This window comes from Neopelma chrysocephalum, unplaced genomic scaffold (genome assembly GCF_003984885.1).
Source record: "Neopelma chrysocephalum unplaced genomic scaffold, ASM398488v2 Primary Assembly neopelma1_62, whole genome shotgun sequence".
NCBI lineage: Eukaryota > Metazoa > Chordata > Aves > Passeriformes > Pipridae > Neopelma > Neopelma chrysocephalum.
The window spans coordinates 3,176,664-3,198,007 of record NW_020897719.1 but is presented as its reverse complement, the minus strand read 5'-3'; the positions used below and the strand labels follow the sequence as shown (position 1 = coordinate 3,198,007).

The window sequence follows — 21,344 nt, the reverse complement described above, 5'->3', positions numbered from 1 at the left end:
GTTGAGGGAGGTGATTGTCCTGCTCTGCTTTGGACTGGGGCGGCCTCACCCTGAACATTGGGTGCAGTTTTGGGTACCACAGTATAAGAAAGATATTAAGCCACTAGAGAGTGTCCAAAGGAGGGCAACAAAGATGGTGAAAGGCCTTGAGGAGAAGCCGTATGAGGAGCAGCTGAGGTCACTTGGTCTGTTCAGCCTGGAGAAGAGGAGGCTGAGGGGAGACCTCATTACAGTCTACAACTTCCTCATGAGGGGAAGAGAAGGGGCAGACACTGATCTCTTCTCTGTGGTGACCAGTGACAGAACCCAAGGGAATGGCCTGAAGTTGTGTCAGAGGAGGTTTAGGTTGGACATTAGAAAGAGGTCCCTCCCCTAGAAGGTGGTTGGGCACTGGAACAGGCTCCTGGTCACAGCACAAACCCTGACAGAGTTCAAGAAGCGTTTGGACAATACTCTCAGGTACAAGGTGTGACTCTTGGGATAGTCCTGTGCCGGGCTGGGAGTTGGACTCGATGATTGTTGTGGGTCCTTTCCAACTCGGCAACTGTGATTCTGCTCTAACTCTTCCTCTCTGCTTCAAGGAAATCCTTTTATAAGACTTAGCGAACAGGAAAGTTAGAGTGTAATTTTAAGAGACCACTGCAGAGACCTTCTGCAGTGAGTTGAGTTGGTTTTATTTTGCTTAGGGATTCCCAGGATCTGCTTTCATGATAGTTCTGGAAGCAGAAGTACTACCACTTCCAACCTGGTTTCTTCCTCACTAAGGGCTGCATATCTTACACATGGCAGTACCCCCACTGTCCTACCACTCTTGCACTGATTTTTGCTATGTCAGAGAAAGAACAAAACAAACTTCATAATGAAGCGTAGTAAGGACTATTGTTCTATAAGCAGAAGGATACAGTATCATCACAGCCTGAATCTATATGAGGATGGTGTGGTTTTAGGTTGACTGATACATTTAAAATAATTCAAAGAATAGACTTTAGTTGTTTTGCTATTTAATACAAAAATAGTCAAAGTTGCCTATTACTTCTAGTGGTACTAGAATTTAATTCTTTCTGTCACAGAGAAGATGAATTGCACTTATTTTGGATAGTCAATATATGCCAGATGAAGGTGTGCTGTGCTCTGCCCCACCCAGTTCACTCTACCTTATTAGTGTGCTCTGCCTGCAGATCACCAGAGATGTCAGCAAAGGTATCAGCAACTCACGCCAAGTCAAGATTTTTCTCTGGTATACCCCTCTATCATTTCCTGTCTACTAAATAAGGCTGCTTTTCCAATACGGGGGAGCAAGCGCTGTTGGCTACAAGCTTTGTTTTTACTTGCATTTATATGGACCTCAACCATGGATCAGTAGCAGGTACAAAAAATACTGAAAAGATATGGATGTAATTAGTCATAAATAACCTCCACATGGCTTTGACTATACTTTCCTCATAAGAAAATAATGTGTCTTAGTAGCCTGATAATAGTAAAAAATTCTTTTTAGGAAAGTTGAAGAAAGTGGTTTTTATTTGCAAGCGGGAAGTGCATCAAAACAAGAGCCTTTCAAAGTTGCTTTCTACAATTTCTATTGCATTCTCTCATACAACTATCCTGATAAAGCAATGGTAATTGCTAGGATTAAAGTTACAGTTTATTGATCAGTAATTGCATCAATCATGTCAAGATACACTATTCTCTACAAATATGTAGGATATGGTAATATCCTAAATGCTGAAGAAAAATAAAAAAAAGTACACATCACAGACCACAGGGAAAATCCCACTGCATTCCATGGTGCAGGCCAGGACACCAAAAAGCCACCTCTAGCATATGAAGAACATATTTGTAGTGAGGGGGGAACACCAGGGAGGGTGGGGGGAAGAAACTCATATACTAAATTGTGCAACACAGGAGAAATTACAGCCAACCATGATAGCATAACAGTTTTTTGGTTTGTGGTTGTTTTTAGATATTCACATAGTATCCATGTAAGCGTCTCACATAATTTCTCAGCTTTTGGATGGACCTCTCACAATAAGTGGCTAAATAAGCTATGCTGGAGCCACAGCCACCTGTGGCTATCACCTTACCTCCCCATTCTCTGGGATTCTGTTTGGTCTCCTGTTACAGCCATATTGTGCTCATTCATGCAGTCATTTTCTAAACCGGTCTGGCTGCTCAGAGTGAGCAGTATCTTGTAAGTCTCTGTGGTGAGGGCACTGCAGGATCCTCACTTGCTGGAGCCTGGCAAGTAAATGGAAATTGTGACCAATACCCCCCAGCCCAGCATTCAGCCCTGAACGTTCATCCCCTCCTCTGAGGATCGATGGTGCTTGGGGTTTGTCATGTTCTGGGGTTTTACAGAGCTCGGAGCACCCTGGCTACCAAGAGGTGAGCCAGGGGTTAAGGTTACTTGTTCTGTGAAAATATTTTGGCAGCCATGCCAGCATAAGCCTTCTCCCTGCCTTCTCCCTGCCACCCTGGGACTGCCTCTTGCCAACCCCTTTGTGCAGCTGTCTGCTGGGTGGGGCAGTGCAGCCACACACATGCCCGTGCTGGCATGGATGGCTGTGGCCACACAGCTAGCCCAACAGAGGGTCGTGCAGGGTGGGAAGTAGGGATGAGGCAGTGGGAGAGGCAGCCCAGCAATGGGGAAGCCTCTGCCCCAAAAAGTCTACCAAAATGTACCAAATGTGCTCCTCATCCCACAGCTATTTTAGTGAGTTTAAAAAAGGACTTGCCTGCCTACTGGAGCTGGTTACACAGCTGAAGTGGCAGGGTTGTGCCTTTAACAATGCCCTGCACAACTGCAAACAAGTTGGGCTGGTCTTGGCACCTGGTCTGGGTCTCTGAATATCCCTATTCAGGGGTAGCTATTGTACCTTGAGCTCATGCTTCACCTGAAGCCAAGTGAATTTTCCAAGTTCAGACATGCTCTCTGGGTGTTCATGTCTTTAACTATATAGAAGATTACATGGATGGCTAAAAATTTGCAGAATCGGGCCCTTAACCATTGTCCTAAATGTGGTTTTGCAACAAATACCACATTGTTATTTCAGAGATTGCCAATAAAACCCCCAGGATAACCAGGGATTTTCATGACAGCAGCCTGCAGGAGCCTGCCATGCAGTTGGGGACAGAGGTGACACCAGACAGGGGTATTTGCAGGAGGTTTTGGCCAGAGGCAGAGGTCGCAGCATGATGGCAGCAGCAGCCCCATTCCCACCCATGTAGCCTCTAGGTTACAGCACTGACAGCTATGCCAAAGCAAGAGTTGAAATATTTTTTCCATATCTGCTGTTAATTAGTAACTAATTAGTTAGATCTGGAAAAGGCAAAAACTGATCTGCCTCTCCTTGAGTACTGTAATTCTGGATTAACAATAGGTTACAGACCTGTTACAGCTCACAGCAGTTTTCTTTTTAAAAGATCCTAAAGTATCTCTTTATGTCTTAAAAAGGTATATACATTATGCACGCCAATCATTATATCACTGTTTTTGCACATGACTACAAATAAAATAAAAAGGCTGCATTTGTGCTCTTCATAACTTAAAGCTTTAACTGAGAGGTGCAAATACAAAAAAATAAACCACACTGATTTTCTTTCCTCGTCAGCATGCTCCCATACTTTTTCCTGATCTATAAGGGGAAAAAAAATGTCACCATCCCCCAAGAGGAGCCATTAACAAATCCTTTCTTATCTTGCAGCTAAAGTAATGACATCTTATTGACAGCGCAGCAGAACAAACAATGTCTTATTGAAAGCTCCAGTGCTGGAGGATTTGGGCTGTCCTCAGCAGTTGAGACCAAGTAATGAAAACAGGTTTTGATGCTGAATCAAAGATAATGTCTGCTTTAGTTCTCCAATAGCCTTTAGCAGTCCCAGGCACACAGAAGTTGTGCATAGCTCACCAAGGTATCACCCGCACTACAAACTCAGTCAAGTAGGGGGACCTTACTACAATAAGTATGCCCAAAGTAGCAAGCAGTTAAAGTATGATCTATGGTACATATGGGAACAGTACTGGAATTTTTCCTGAACACTGTACTTGATACATGGATGGACCTTGAAATATAGGTCCATCCATTTCTTACAGGCTGGTTTAGCCATATCAGAATGTATGACAAGTTATTTGCTAATTTTTGCACCTTATCAAATTAATTGGACCAGCTGTGGACATTTTTGATGAACAAAGATGAGTTAGTGATTTGGGGTTTTGTTGTCGTGTCTATGTATAAACTTATTAAAATTATTGATGTACCTTTGTTCTTTAGATAGATTCCTCTTCTTGTAGCATCCTCTCTCAATATCTTGTGGGTAAGAAGAGACTTTTGCAACCTAGGTATCAGAGTTAGGTCCATAGTACACATATGGCTTTGTACAGATTAAAAATCTGTCAGATAGAAAATGTAACTGTGCCTCTCAAATTCACCCAAACAAAAGGGAAACAAAAATGCAGAAAAGAGGTGTGTTGTAGCGCTGAAGCCTACAGCTTGAAGTTAGCTAAGCCACCCCTGCCATAGCTCAATCACCTCCTGTGTCCCCAAGCAAGCTTTCCTGCACATTTTTCCACTATCACTTGTGTTCACTTGACATCCTGAAAAACCAGCTCAAGATGCAAAACTGGGAGAGACCTAACTAAAATCATACAAATACTGAATAGTCTTCTACCAGGTCATCACAGGGACAGTGAACAAAGTTGTTGGTGCACAGAAAGAGCAGGGCACCATGTCACGGCATAGCAGGGTAAGAATGCAGGACCCATTTGGAATGCTTCAAACTCTCATGGACCTGTGTCCTGGCATCCTGGCTGGGAGGGCGGAAGAGGCAGTTGAGTGGGTCTAACAGATCTCTGCTGACAAAAGGTCATCATTCTCCCTCTCCATCAATCTGCGCTACGCACAGCATTCCTCAGTCCCTTTGTGAAGACAATTCAACTCACCAACCCATCAGAAAATTACCCCATTTTTATCTATTCTGTTTTATTCTGGATCATTGAGTCAACCTGGCTCATTACAGATCCAAACAGCACCACAACCAGAGCAAGGGGTGAGGGAACACACAGTCCCAGAAGCTGGGGGATCAAACCTGTTTTCTCAGGGGTAATGGTGTATTAGATCAACTGAGCCATCCTCAGCCTCGCGTGGAATGAACTGCAGCTCTCTAAGTTCCATTGCTTCACAGAACAGTAACTTGGTTTGCAAATGCTTTTTTTATTCTTGTCTTTATTTGTGTATTTACAAACCCAATGCATCACATCTGTACAGCACATATATAATAGGCTAAGACAGAATGTGAACATACATTAAGGAAGTGCTCAATTTATCAGTATTAAATTTAACAGATCTTATATTAAATACAACTTCTACTGTTGAGTAAAGAAAGATTAATACTAAGTCCTGCCTGTGCTAGAGCAGGAGTGAGCAATATATGATGTCTTAACTTGTGAGTATGCATCTTCTAAATGCAGAGGCAGAGCCAGGAGGAAAGTGGAAAGGGGCCAAATTATAACTCCTTGAGGAAGCTGAACATTCACCAAGGCTTGGCCAGGAGGAATTTGGAGGACCTGTGACAGAGCAAAGCTTGTTCTCACAAGTGGCTTCTCAAAAAGCTTCTAATAGTGCTGGCAAACAGCTGGCTGAGGAATATACCGTTTCCATTTTCCAGATATCCCTTTTCAATTAAAGCTAAATTCTCAGGAAAATAAAAATTTATTAAATTTTTAAACAGACATTTTAATAGAGAAAGAAATTCTTACAATAACTAGTCAGGACATTCCCAGTGGTTCTTCTCTCATATTTGCTACCATAGGTACATGGGCGTTAGTGGCTCTGTGCAATTTAATTTAATGCACAGGAGATAATCTGTGAGTTCAGACAGCCAAGCCCAAAGAGACTATATTCAGTGTGGTGGCCAAGAGGGTCTCCAACTTCCCTCTTCTTCACCCAGGAATAAGATATAAGCATGCCCAAACCTTGATTTTGAGGTGGATAGCTTTCCCCCCTCCAGCTTCAGAATTGCCCAATTTGTGTACCTCACCTAATAAACATACTCTAGTTTGTCTTGCTTTTACAAAAATTAGAAATACCCAATACACCCACTTTGAAATCTCATAATAAGTCACATTTGTGCAAAAATTCCCAAATCTCTGCTTTCTCCCACTACTTCTGTTTTTCACTTGGTCTTCCAAAGAAGGAGGACTGCCTATTCTTGTACTTTGGAGCTTATGGTCAAAATGGCATGAGAGCAGTTCTCTGCCCCACAATGGTGTGATCTCTCAGGAGCTGCAAGCTCATAAGAATCCAGCAACCATCACATCTAAGTCTAACATCTGGCCCCAGTCAGCTTCAGACATGAGCTTAAACACTTGCCACTCTTCATCTCATCATCCTTTTTTTCATCTTTCCAGTGTGATAGGAGTTTCATCTCTTCAAATAGAAACATTCTGTGTCTTTAAACACCAATGGCCTCATCTGGCCTACCTATAATTAAGCCATTATTAGAGTAACTTACTCTCCTTTCACAAATAGCTTTAGGAGTACGAAAAAAAATCCCACAAATTAATGTATGGCTCTTTGCATTGATTTCATTAATTGCTGTTGTCTGGCCTTAAATGGGATTGTGACTTGAAAGGTCAGGGTATACTGTAGATAAAATTTTTGATTGCCCAACACTGGAAAGGTAGGAAAATTGTAAACACATGGTCTGAAAAAGTAATTTACTACTTTACTTCAAGAATCTCCACGATTCTGCTAATAGACCCCTTAAGTCCACGTTATCTAATGAATTATTCTCAATCATACTGGCAATATGTGAATGGAAATGTTACCTTTGGTCAGCATTTGTAAAACTCTTACAGATAAGTCTGGCCTGATCTTTTTAACAATTCTAAATGCAGGAACATAAGGTACAACACAGTTATTCTTGATGCAGACAAACAGCTTTCCAAAGAGAACATTTCATGCTCAGTATAACCAAGTATGATGGATTCCCCCTGCTCCTTTTTCCCCAACAAAATCACTGGAGGAGTTGTTTGCACTCTACATTTTCAAAGCATCTTCTCAGTCAAGTGCATGTTGCATTTCAGTGAAGGATGAGGTTCTCCAAGAGCATCTGGAAATGTACTTTGCAGAAAGATCAGAAAAGTCATCTTTGGTCTGTTTTCCTCTTTTAATTTGACTGACACAGAAGAACCTTGGCTGTATTGCCTTCCAGATCAAGAAGGTACATCTCCATTCAGTCACAGTGAAAGAGGACATTGGTGTGGATTTTTATTTTCATTAAATAAAAACCGAAGAGAAGATAATCCCAATTATTAATGAGCTTCAGATATATTAAAGAAACAAAAGAAATATCATATATATTAATTTCTAAAATTATCATAAGTAAAGAAACACCAGAAAGGACATTAGTAATCTGGTGAGCAGTCCCACACCTTGCCCTTCTCTAGAAGATCCCTTCTCTAAGATGACATACAAATACATAGTCCAAGAAATTTTTCCTTTTTATTGTAAAAATTATATTACCAGATGTCTTAAAGTACCAAGTGCCTTAATGTAATGGATGAGAAGACAAACTTCACTTGTAGGCTGATGCTGATCTTGCTGAGGACCAAGGGATAGGGCATTCCTTCAGCCTGGCTGATGACATCACCACTTAAAAGCACAGTAAGGAAAATGGGCAGTCAAGGCATAGGGAGAGGCAAGCCACAGGACCAAGTTTCACCTAAATCAGCATGATAATCACATTTCTTTGCAGAGCATTGTCCTTAACAGAGGTTGTTCTTAGCATGCTCCTTAATAAAAGGGATAATAACTCATGAGAACAACCAGGGGAGATATTTCTAGTCAGCTTTTGTTCTTGTACTTGGCTAGTTTATGTGCAGCCTAAGGGTATAAATAGAGAGACTATAGAGGGGATTAACAGACTTTCTTTCCAGCAGGGCTCATGTGCCAAAGCAATGAGTCTATTAGCATTGTTTCCCTTGAAAGGTTGGTTTAACTCCGAAACCAGCACAAAGGCACCAAACTCCTTCCTGGAGCCCCATATTCTCCTCTGAAAAGGAGGGAGGTCTCACTTGTGAATCTAAATACTTTGGTGTTTATCCATCCATCTGCGATAACTCAACCAGATTTTCCACCTCTCATTTGCAGCCATCATGAGAGACAAGGTTTCTGTGGGGATTTTACACTCCTACAAGCTCCACATGAGCAGAGTCACTTCTCAACAACACCATTTTAACACTGAATATTATTTGATTATCAGGATGGTGGGGATGACTGTGGCCTTTCACTCTTCTGTGTACTGGCAGCCTAACAGAATGCTACAGAGATGGGGAATATGGGCATTTAAAAGCTACACCTCACCTCCCCAGGTTTTAGGGCTCTGGAGCATAGACATCTATACCCAAACAAGGCACCCCAAGATCCTTTTGAGAAAAACTGGCACTATTCAGTTGTGATCCTTCTGATCCATTTTGATTGACACTGGGATGTGGTGAATCACCTGGAAATAAACAAGAACTGGTTGAGTTGTTTGTAGGTAGCCAGGCAAGGTAATATTTCTGCTTCTGTTTTCTCTCTTCCATGGGCAAGTTCTTTCACTAAGCTCACAGCTACTCAGCAACCCTCCAGCTTCTTAGTTTGGGGGATTTTTTGTTTGTTTGTTTTTAAATACAATCACATATTTGCAAAGCTTTTTAAAAATTAATTATACCCTTTTCAGGGAGAACTCGAAGAGGCACAGCAGAGAGTGCAGTGACTTTCCATGGAGTGAACAGCCGGAGAAAGACAATGTGAACACATCCATCACCAGAGGAGCAGTAGGACTTTGCTCTGCACTAGGCATTAGGATCCACCAGACTGTCTGCACATGTTATTAAATTAAATATGATCCCAAGTTTAAACACCTCTTTGGACCAGCTCTAGATTCCCAGCACGTCAAAGGATGGAGCCCTCACAGGCTGTGGCTGACAGCATTCCCACAGACAGACACATCTTGAAGCAATTTTAAAAAACGATCATTCTGATTTTGACCACCCATGTGGTGGGCAAGGTCTCTCTGGTGTGCCACAATCAGCTGCATGATCCTGTCTGATATATGCAGTGCTCAATTTAAGCTGAGTATTATTAATATATGCAGAAGCTGCTTGCTCTCTCTCTGGTGAAATTTGCTTTTGTGAGCAATGGGGGAGACCAAGGAGATGAAGAACCAGAAGCCCAGCAGAGCTTCCCCAAATGAGCAGAAGAGCTGCAGAAGTAGGTAACAAAACCTCTCAGTAGGTAGATGAGTCCTTCTCTCATTAGGCTATTTTTAAGCACAGAGGACCAGATCCTTAGCTCACACAAATGAGTTTGGCCCCATTGATTCCATTTCAGCCAGACGTATTGACACTCGAGACGTATTGAAAATCTGGCCTATAATTATTTAAATATAATAAATACAACACACCCCAATTACAAGCCCAAAATATATATTGGGTGTACAGTAACACTAAGCAGGACAGCCAATGCACTGCAGTAATAGTAAAACTTTAGTGTTCCTCAAGACATGGGGCCAAACTGCTTTTACTGCTGCATGATGAATACATAATAGAGATGAAGCTGTCTCTATGTATTTATAAAACAGATATTGCTGCCTTATTCACTTATTCCATGTCTTTTGCTTATCAACACATGAGAGCTGAACTTGTTCCACTCTAGGACTGAATCTCTGAAAGATTAAAAAGCACTCTTGGTTTTACAGAAATCCTCCTGATTTTACAGAAATCAGCTCCTCCTATTTAAATACCTAATTAATTTCATAACAATCATTTCCCAGCATTTTTTTCTTTTCAATCTATTTATGGGCCTCTGCAGCACCTTACAATACAGCAGGACCAGCTTGCTTAGTCTACTAACAATTGTTCCATGAAAAAGCAATTTTAAGGAATGAAGTATCTATCTCTTAACAACATTTAAAATTAACTAAAAAAGGAAAACTTTTTTGTTTTTTTGATTGGTTTGTTTTGTTACAAGAGCCGAATGGGAAATGTTTTTCCTCCCCAGGTAGTTTCTAAGAGTCCAAACTTTTCTATTTTGCAACCAAAGGCAACCTCAAAACCTTGGGAAGTTTTCCATTAACATATTTAAAAGCCTAGAAAAGGCTGGAGTAAAGCCTTTTCACCAGGGGTTTGGGGAAAGCAGATGGAGGTCCCTATGCCAGTGTGTAATTACATAAAATGACAGCATGAAATTATTTCATTAGAAGAAATTCAGTGAGTCCTTCCCAGCTAAGTCTTATCCCAGCTACCATCCAGTATCTGGGTGCACTACTGCCAAGTCTGAAACCAGGGAGGCCTGACTTGAGTCAAAGCTTTCAGCATCCCAGGATGGGCCCAAGACACTCCCCCATGGTGGGAGGAAGAGATGTTCCCCACTCCTCCTCCTTCTTCCTCCTAGCTTGGACCAGAAACACCACACTCTAGCCAAGAACCTTTCTGTAAGGATTTGTAGGTGTTCAGAGAAAAAAGAATATTTTTCCTTAACAGGTTCAATTTAGAATAATCAGTTTAATTGATGACAAAAAAAAAAAGAAAAATATTGAAAGATATTCAATCCATAGAAAGTGTGTGAATGAGCAAAAAAAAAAATTCATATCAATCTATAGATCCTACTCTGTGAAAATTAACATAATTTTTCAAAGCCCTAAGACCGAAGTATAGCTGCTAAAATGCATCTAACACCCGATGCCTAGGTTTTCCTAGCTTTGTCATGCAATTTGATGGAAATAAAAAAAAATCCAGTTTTTATGTGACCCTTTCCACTTAGTGACATCAGTTTATGTATTGAGACCATTTGCAATCCAAAAGCTGATATTGGCTAGGACTGAAAATTTTAGTTGTCAGAGTTGATTTTATGATTGTTTTCATTTTGCTTTTAGGCTGGTTTTCACTGCTTTGTATCTGTCAAAAGTGTGTTTTGTTTTGTCCTTGATGGGATGTTTGATGAAAACCTGATCAGAGCTCTGTATGTGTATTATAACTTGTAGAAGCGGAAAAGTTCCATCCCTTTTATATTGATTAGTAAAAAAGCTACATAGATGCTAGGTGGTTTTTAAGATTCACAGTTGTAAACTTCAGTGTTAGAGGAATTTTCAGTTAAGACACCTGAGTGCTTTTGGATCTGGATCCTAGGAATGTACCAAATTCAAATTTAGTTGTGTTCGTGACTTTAAATTAGGAAAAGGCACAATTCACAAAAAATCTTGCAATTAAAAAAGAACAAAACCCCAACACCTTGGATATTTACATCAGTTACAAAGGTATGCAATATTTTCTGATCTATAGCTTACATTTGTTAGTGATGGTTTAGCTTCGAAATAAAATGAGATGTACAATACTATGTGAAATGAAGTACTGATTTTCGTTTCTTTGTAAAGACTGGATTTATTTTAAAACCTATTTTCTTCATTGTAAAGCCAGTCACCAAACCAGAATCCAAATTACGTTGTTGGGGCTTTTTTTCCCTACAGATGGATATGAAGGCATTGCAATTGCTTGATTAGTCTTCTGCTACGTTAATGAGTTAAGGGGTTCCTGAGAGAGCCCAGGTGAGGCTGAGCAGGTCTGAGAGCCAGGCTCTTCCAGGATGAAAAAACTTCTGGGGTAGGAAGGCAGCCCCATGCTGCCAGCCCAGCTCCTGCCCTTCCACAGCACCTCACCCAAAGCCTTCAATGAGCCACACAACAGCCCCACCACCTCACCCAGCCTGTGCTGGGATTTGAAACACCACAAACTCTAAAGCAGTAGAGTGGATAACCTCACTTTACTTCCAGGTGTGAAGAAGGGGCAGCTGAGGGCAGATGCACATGCTTCAGGCTGTCCTGGGGCAGAGGCCTCCTCTCCTCTGCCTTTGGGTCGGACCCCACTTATCAGGAGGCATTTGGGGGGTTCAGTTGTGGAAAAGTCCCCTGCAGCATCCAATATACCACTTGCACGTAACACACAACAGGTGTAGCACACGTGTCTCTCGTCTGTGCAATAATGGATAAGAAGATTTTAAAAGTTCTTACTCTAAGCTGAGTGAGTCACCCAGAGACAGGAACTGCTTTTGTCTGTTTTCCGAATTCAAAACCAGGAGCTGATGAGAGACTTGGTTGCTCTCTCACACCTTTGTGATTTGTTTCTTCAGAAACATCTCTCTAGGACTCGGTAATGGTAATTTAATGGGCTATTTCCTCCAATATCCGCCTTTTATTGGCTAAATGCATCTGTCTGATGGATTAGGAGAGATTTCTCCTCGTGTAAGGTAAATCCCATAAGTTACAGAGAGCTTTGCTCTTCATGTGAAGATGCAGTGTGACGTTTCATTGTTCTTTTGAAAGACAGGGTGAACAGGAGCAAGGCAGCAACTGAATTATTTTTTCTGTACTCATTTATGTATCGTGATTCTTTTAGGTGCTTCCTTTTTAGTGAATTTAGTGGCCCTGCAGCTCTCAATCCTTCCTCCCCTTCGCTCAAGTGACAGGCAGCTTTAGTAAATTGCCTATACATCAGGGGTAAATGTGCTGTCATCCATAAACATGTTCCCAAGTGAAGCAGAGCTAAGGGCAGTGGGGCACACCTTGCTAGGGACTATGGGGGGGGTCATGAGGAAACCCTCTCCACCAGAGTTTCCATTGTGGCTGCTCGCAGTGAACAGACACAACCACCTGCCCATGCTCCAGCAATCCAGTCCCATCATCTGATAGGTCTCAAAGTGGCCTGCACAAGCATTCACACAGGCAATAATGAAGTTATTTAAGCAGCTTATATCTGCCCTCTGGGATAGAGGCCAATATGATGGGATCTAATATAGAGTCTATTTTTAAAATGCAGCCAATGTTGAAAACGGGTTGCATAATAATACTGTTAGTGAAGGTTTTAAAGATAAATAGTCATTAATAACGGTCTTTCAGCTGAGTACTAAACTGTATGGAATGGAATAAAGATGAGGGCACTTCACAACTGAGGCAGCACAAGTTACATTATAAATTTCAATATGCTGCCATGCTACATGAGTTACATTAAATTATTTTTCCTATATTAGAACTTATCAGCTGTTCCCTCTTTCTTTAAACAGGACATTCTCCCATGGAATATAATTAAAAGGCTATTAATACGAAAAGCCAACCCACTCTGAATGTTAATAAAATACAAATACAGATTGTTACACTTGTCTTCCTTATTCTGTCAGAAGAAGGAAGACAGAATAGCCAGACTCCTTTCTAGAGATTGGCTGGTATGGCAGGAATGGTAAATAGCCATTCCTCCTCAATTGCAGCAACACAGGGCAGTTTTCTAAAGCTATTATAAAAATAATTTGCCAGATATCTCTATAATTTATCCTTTGCATCCATATTCTGAAGTGTGGCTTAAGAATTTTTCAAATTGGGAAAATCTCACAAGATACAAAAATGATTATGCCATCTTTTCTATCATTTTCCTACTGAAGACACCTTGAGAAAATTTTTCTCAGTCTAAAAGCAACTTTTAATTTAGAAATAGTGATTATGCAAGACATGAGATCAAAAGATGTGAGACAGAGGCTGGGGTGGAAAAACTTATATGTTCTTAACTGTATACACAAACACTAAATTTCAAAGTTCACCTGAAAAAATATTGCAACTGTTGCACAATACTATTATTTTTAACACTTGACTTTGCAAATGATGTTCACATACATTAAAAATAAAAAAAAAAGAAAAAGCAATCTGATATTTGGGGCCTAAGTAAGCATTCCTACCCTTAGTCATCAGAAAGTTCATCCTACGTGCTTTAGGTTTAGCAAACCTGTTATTTTTGTCTGGGCATTAGAAAAGCAATTCTTTTACATAGTCTTTTATTCTACTAGTATTTTTGCCCACATATATACTCAATTTCACATAATTATCCCAAATCCACCCAACCCCCCTAATAACTGAGACCTGTATGACAGCCTAAATTCCTTAGATAAACTCCCCTAAGTAAGGTTAGCATGTACAAAGGCCTCTGAGAACACAAAGAGCGGCAGTCACAGAAGGCTACAAGATAAAGCGTCCCAGCGTTTTTAGCATTACAGCTGCTATCTCTCTCCCTAAATCCTCTCTAACAACGGTACAAACCATTTTAAGTGAAAAGATATTAATTGGGTCAGAAAAAAATAGAAGTAAAACAGAACAGGAATATAGTAATATAATACAGTAAAAGGAATTTCAAAAAAATAATGAAAGGAAAAGTGTTTGCTGTGCACACTCCATCCAGCTCCAGCTGCTTCACTTTGAACTTGGGGGGTGCCCCAGTTTTTGCAGGGAACTCACCTGCAGCCTCAGCCATCTCTGGAGTCAGGCTGAAGCAGCTGGGGGATTTGCTGCAGCCAAACCCTTTGATATAAAAAGTAAAGACTCTCTGCAGGAGGAAAAAAGGGAGTCCCATATATACCCACAGTCTGTTCTTTTGGGGAGAAGGTTGTTGATACTGCATTTGAAGTGATAAGCAACATCAAGTTTTGTGTCTAGGGCTCTATGCTACATACTTAAGCTAAAAATAGTTCTTAAAAGCTAATCAGAGAAGGCTGTATAATATCAGCTAGGAAGTGCAGAGGCTGGTCTTGTTTCTTTTTCTCCCCATGAATGCTTACACATTTGAGTTTGCTCTGAAAACTAAATGGTGCTTCCAAACACAGGAGATTTAAGAATAAAATTCCCATTAACAGCTGTTAACAAGAATTGTCTGTGTAGATCCCCTTTTATTAAGAGAACAATAAACTCCTGGAATTCAAATACTCTATAAGGAAGAAAGAGAAGTTAAAAAAAAAAAGGCCCAGAGACTCAGATCTCCCACCAGGCTTGGCAGCAGGGATCCACTGCCATCGCCAGGGCTTGGCCCCTGAGATGCCTCAGCAACTGCCTTGGTCCTTCCCATTTCCCAAATGACAGACATGTCTGTGGGTGTTTGCTGGGCAGTAAGGGACAGGTGTGCTGTGTGCTGTGAGCGAACCACTGAGCAAAAAGTCAGGATGTGGCCATCTCCATCCCCGCTGCTGAAGCTGTGCAGCAAAAAAAGAAATAGTCATTGAATGAGGTACACTGACATGAAATTTAATTAACTGAGAAAGTACACCACTATTATCAACTGCTTAGGGAACTTGTTTGGGTGAGTTCTCAGAGGTTGTTACGATGGTTGTTGCCTGTGAAACACAGAGGCATGAGGTGACGTGTTTAGGACTTTGTCTCATGATATCTCATTGTCACCCTCAGAGTTACTAAACACCAACTGAACCATGGTAACTTATTACTTGTTTCTGCTGCCTGTCTACTGCAAATCCATGTGAAACCGTGTTCACTCTGACCCAGTTTCACCCCTCTGTGAATACTGCTTTCCACGCCGACCACAGGCTACATACACAAGCTGGGTTGACTCTCATGGCAGGATAACAGCTTGACTCAGGCAGCTAACTCCCCAGCATGGCTGAAGCCTCAGTCACCTTAGCCTTGCCTTTTCCTGGGAAGCATGCTTGCTGCCAGTCTTTGTGTATCCAGTTTCCCATCCAGGAAACTGTGCATCCTGCAGAAGCAGCCAGGCGTCTTCCCACCTGCTGGCTCAGGCTTTTCGTCAGTGAAAGCCGATTAAGGGAAATGAACTTGTCCTTCAGCAGTGAAGGCAGTGGAGGGCAGGTCTCCCACTTCCCAGCTTTGTGTTATAACTCTGTAAGTGTCAAACAAGGTACTCAGAGCTGTAAAAGAGTGAGTGACTACAAACTTCAATCTTGTAAAGCAAGCAGCAACAACAAAGCAGGAGATTCTTATTCAGTTCATCAATTATCAAATTGCTCATCTGAATAAAAGCAACTTACTGTATAATATTGAAACACTGACACAGAAACAATAGCCTAGATCTCCACGAGCCCAAGTGCCCCAGCCAGCAGCTACAGTCAGCCTGCTCTAGGCTGTATGTGTTCCTGTGAGACTGATGCTTATTTTAAACAGGGAGACTGGATTAGTTGGGAAAGCTGCATCGCACAATGCCATATCACCTACCTGCTTATCAAAGTGGTTGTAAAACACAGATATAGAAAAGATTCTAAATTATGCCAAGCCCAAGGCAAATAGTAGGGTAGGCAGGCAGACAGGAGGTGAGAATGTCAGGTTGAGGAGCACTCCCTCATTTAATAAAATACTGCTAGAAAAGTTCGATACATGTCATATAATTTTAGTCTATTTCCATTTCTAGCTTTCAGACTTCTATGACTTTGGTGTTACATTCGTTCCTGATTGATATGAAAGGCTACTAGGTGGTCTTCTCAGCCACAGGAATGAGATGTAACTAAGAAAGAATGGAGTTTAAAACAGCATGGGAGGATCCCTTTTAAGAGCATTGATTCCTTTCTAAAATGAAATTATTCACAAAAACTTCTCTTCAGAATAACACATAGTTGGTTTTGGAGTCAAGGTAGGAGCTATTTCCCTGTTGGGGAAAAAAATTAATTGTTGTTGATTCAGGGTGGTCATAGGGCCCTGGTGTTTGCAGATGCAGACCCAGGAGCACAGGAGCTGCAGCCATAGTCCATCCCACCCCAACAGCAGACAGATGGCCAGCATTAGACATGAGATCCCTGCATTAAGCAGAGGTGGCATAATGAATGTGCCACATTAGGACTCCTAAGCCTTAACTACTGTAAGCTGTTGAAAACATGCTAGCATGCCTGTTAGCATAACCAGGGTCAGATTCACAGCATCAGGCTGAGGGTAGTAGCCCTCTAATTATCACCACCCCTGGAGTACCCAGCCTGGCTCACAGGATGGAGAAACCAGGGTGCAGCCTCCCCTAGCCTGCACAGCTACACCCAGCTTTACCAGCAACTATTATAACCCAGGAAAATGTTGTTGCAAACCACAATCTCCTCAAATGTTATTTATTGCCTGGTTCCAAGGATGTTTGTGAATTATGTGGAAAAGTATCTCCCTTTCCTCTGACTTGGAATATTCTCAGAATTTCTGTGACTACCCCTATTTTCATGGGTGGGAAATACGGACAACAGCTGCACCTGCCTGGCCTTCCCTATACTAATGATTTTCAGCCTTTATACCCCAAAAGGCACAGGGCAGGGAGCCCAGCTGTGCAGGGAGCTGCAGGTAGCAGCAACTTACTTTGATTATGCGGTTGTGGACCTCTGAAGGCCCTTTAGTGGATCACAAGGGGTATGTGGATGAGTCCTTCTAGACTACTTATTATTTTTTCTCCTTTTTTTATGTCTCCTTTTTACTTATCTCTAAGGGAAACAACTCCAACCTTATTAATTTCGCTTGATGTGAGAGTTTTTCTCTGCTCCAATCATGTTTGTCACCCTTCCCTGAGCTATTTTTACTTGTTTTGTTATTACCTTGAACAAAGATGGTTGGAACAGCAGAAACGGTTCTCCAGCCACATGACTCGCGAACTACAGAAAAACAGGTCAAGGCTAGACTGAACTCTGTATCAGCTCTAGCGAGGTCAGTGGAGTTACCTCAGGAATGAGTATACTCCTCTTCAGTTGTTTCTTGCCAAATTCATGTTCCCTAGTACGGCTTAGGCTGTGAAAAGCACCTATTGTTGACAACAACTTGTCCATAGTGCATGCAACTGAAGTCACATCACACATATTTTAGCTGGAAATGTGGATACACACAAGCCATACTAAGCATTTTAGCAAAATCATGCCTAAGCCTGTCTGTACAGTATTGCAACACATGACCAGAGAAATGAACTGGCCATCTCAGACTCCTGTTCAGATTGCTACCAAAAGGAAGGGACAAGAAACCCACTGCCAATTAATTAGGGCCCTGCCTTCTCTTCCCATGTCATCCTGTGCTGTCTTTCAGGTTTTAGATCTTCTTGTTCTCCATACACAGACTTTTCCTTGTTTTTATTTTTACTAAATCCTTCATTTTGAGGCATCAATCAATACCATAAATTAATAATATACCACTCAGGATATGCTGCTTTTCACTTCCATTTCAAATTGCCTTGTTTTGGCATTGTGCTCAAGAATAAATAGGAGACCTTGATTTTCTAAAATGTTTATTATATTGTGCATCTTCCACTCCCTGTTGACTCTATTCATACATTTACTTTTTTTATTTGCTTTCTGAATCAAGCAGCTGTGGTCCCTCCATCTCCCTTTATACAGAAATATTTCCAGGCTTTTAGATGATGCCTGTTGGTATGGCAAGACTCTGCTTTGTCCAACTACACTGTAACATAAAGGAAACCTGAAGCAATACAAAACCAACTGCCCATTAAGTATAATAATGAGTTATCTTTGTGTATGTTCTCAGGTTTTAGTGACTTCCAGTCAGGTAAAAAAATTTGGATCAGTATCTTGAGTGGTGCTATTCTTCCTACACCCTATAGCCCTTGCAGTGCTTTATCTAATCTGTGACAGCTGACAGTAGTTCTTCCAGACCTTCTCAGCTTCTGAGGCCTTTTTCATCCAAGAATTTAGGGGAATGTAGAAAAAATGTAAGATGGAGGCATGATCAGAAGAAGTGAACTGAGCTGAGCCACATAACAGAACAGTACTGGAATAACCCATCACTGCTCCACCTCACATCAATACCTTCCCAGCCTGGACCTGCAAGATCTTCCCTCAGGCAGATGTTTTTGATTTGGCAGTGCCTATAATTGCTTTCTGTATTAAGGATGCACAGTGCAATACGGTGATTTGTATTCTGTAAGTCAGTGTTAAAAAAGAAGAAACCAGCAAAAGCCGAAACAGATTTCTGTGATGTCTATATTAGTGCTGAGCTCAGAAAGGTTTCCCAAATCCTGAATTTCCTCATCAGGAACCAATGAAAACACTGGCAGTAGCCCAATTTCATGCAAGTGGTCCACGTTTTATGAACCCCTACTAAGAGCCTACTCTCCAGCTGTAATCACAGCTTCTCCCCTAACTGCACCAGAGCACCCGTGTCCTTCCCCTCCATGGGGCCAAGGATGACTTCCTTCTCTACTGATGCAGAGAGCAAAGGGCTACACAGACAGAACATGCCAGTTCCCAGCCGGACTCTGCTGAATAAGAGTATCACAGATCTCTGTAAGATTTGCAGGCATAGCCAGCCAAAGGGATATTCATTAATTCTCACTTTGAATCCCATTCCATTTAAAAAATGCTGTCCCCTTGAGATTTTTTTCAGTACTTGCAAACCTGCCAGCTTTTTTAACATATAAATAGGAACATTTAGTAAGAAAACAGGGACATGATTCTAGCTCTATCAAAATACATCTGATAGAAAGAGCTTTCAGGAGAAAAAGAATTGAAAAGATTCACTGCTTTTAAAGAATGGTTAAAACCCCATCTTTCATTACAGCAAGACCTGGGAGGAATGGCTTTGATCCCTCAATATTATTGGAGCAAAGGCAGTTAATACCTACTTTTAGAGCAGCAATATTAAGTTTTTTACAGAATTCTTTAAATTACTTCCAGGGCTATTAAAGTCAATTGTAAAACAGCACTGCGTTTTCCTAACCAAAATTTCTCCATCAGATCAGTCCACAAAAGATTTTAGAAGTTGCAATATCAAGTGTTGCAATTCTGAACTTTTGACACTTTCAACCGCTTGATGCTACTAACTTTGGGAACCTTAGCCAGGAACAAAAATCTTGCAGAGCTCCTCTGAAGTTAATGGAGAACTCCAGGCAATAATTCAGGATGTTACATGAGATAAATCCAAGATCTTGGCCCCCAGAGAAATAACCAGCCATGGGTTATATACTAGGATCCCCACTGAATATGTGGAGACATCCACGTGCCTCTGAATGGGATCTAGGAAAACCACCAGAAGGGAAGGGGAACCATCTCACCTAGCTGGCACTAAAGAGCTGGGGGTGAAAACCTTTTCACCCTCAGTCCCAGGAAGCTGCTGATGCAACCTTCTCAGTTTCCTTGCTTTCTAGGAGCAGTGAGGATACCCATCCACGTCTGAGGGAACCTTGGCCACCACTCTCTTCCCAAGGCAATTTTAACCTAAATCTTTTTGTAGCTACCAGCATACAATTAGATGTTGCTCTCCAGTTTCTCCAGGTTAATTTTTCCAGTTTTTATGAAATTGCATGTCTGTTGGGCTAGCAAACCAGAAAGTGCCTGTCTAATCTAGTCACTTGGAGTAGGTATGGAAGAGGACTTCATTACAGATTCTGCTCTCAAGATTATTTGATATGAAACATTGATTGGAGAAGAAATCAAAACATTGATCTGACAGAAGAAATGATCTTGTTTAGTGGATATCTGAAAATACCTACCTACTCTCAGCAAGGAGATCGTGTTGGTCATGTTCCCAACCTATCATTCAAAAAATTAAGGACTTCTCCGGAAGAAACGTAGATGCCTAGAAACTTATGATCCTGCAAGGGTCAGCTAGCAACAGAAATGTTAAGTATTTAATTATGATTTGATACCCTTGTAAGTATGTAGGATATGCTAGAGATACTATTGCTTCCAGCTTTCTCTATGACACAAATCCCAGGGGGAAGTCCAACGACTGCAAAGAAAGGGGATACACTGGACTCATTTAGTCTTGTTCCCTGTCCCACATATAGATGGAGGCACACATGTAGCATACTGCCATTCTTAATTCAAAATTATATAAATAAGTATGTAATTTTTGAATGACATGAGGAATGAGCTGGCCTGCTATCTACCTACCACTCACCATGGCATATTGGCATAGCATGTTGGCCAAATAAGATAAATAAATACGGGTTTACCTATTAGTCTGAGAAATAAATCTCACAATGGGCAGATCTGTTTTAAAAATGTAAACATACTATTGGAAGACAACATTGTGCCACCTATGAGATTACTGGGGTTATGTTCAAGACTGGGAAGAGACTAGACAAAATTATATGAGGATCACACTGAAGGGAGTGGAAAATCATGTATTTAAGCAAGTAAGCAGCCTGAAGAAAATAAAATATCAACATAAAACAATGAAAAAGTGGGTTGGATGAAAACAAAAGACAATACAGGAATACAGAAAACAGAAAAAATATAGAAAAGAAGAAGAGCCATCAAGGGCACCAGCTGGCAAAGATGTCTCTGAAAAGCATCTTAATGCACTGGAAAAGAACTGTCTTCTATTCCTTCCCACATACTAGGGTTTTTTTCTGATTACAGAGCTTTTACAAAATGCTTTTGTGCAATATATTCTTTATTTTATAAAGCTCTCACATAAGCTGCACACATAACATATAAACATATTTTATAATAACTCATTCTTTAACTTCACTGTGAAAATGTAAATTATCTGGCTTTCAGTAATAAGGAGGAGATCAGATTCAGGTTAATGAGAAGATTTGATTAACCTTCTCCATAGTC

At 41.1% G+C, this 21,344-nt stretch overlaps 1 protein-coding gene across 1 annotated transcript in view; it reads left to right on the top strand.

Moving 5' to 3' along the window:
- The window catches only part of ANO6 (anoctamin 6), an 88,547-nt gene extending 77,216 nt beyond the window's left edge, over positions 1–11,331 (top strand). The window contains exon 20 of the mRNA XM_027682221.1: positions 8,719–11,331. Within this exon, the coding sequence (XP_027538022.1) occupies positions 8,719–8,754 (36 nt within the window). The 3' untranslated portion in view covers positions 8,755–11,331. The remainder of the gene's footprint in view (positions 1–8,718) is intronic.
- Positions 11,332–21,344: the final 10,013 nt, after the last annotated feature.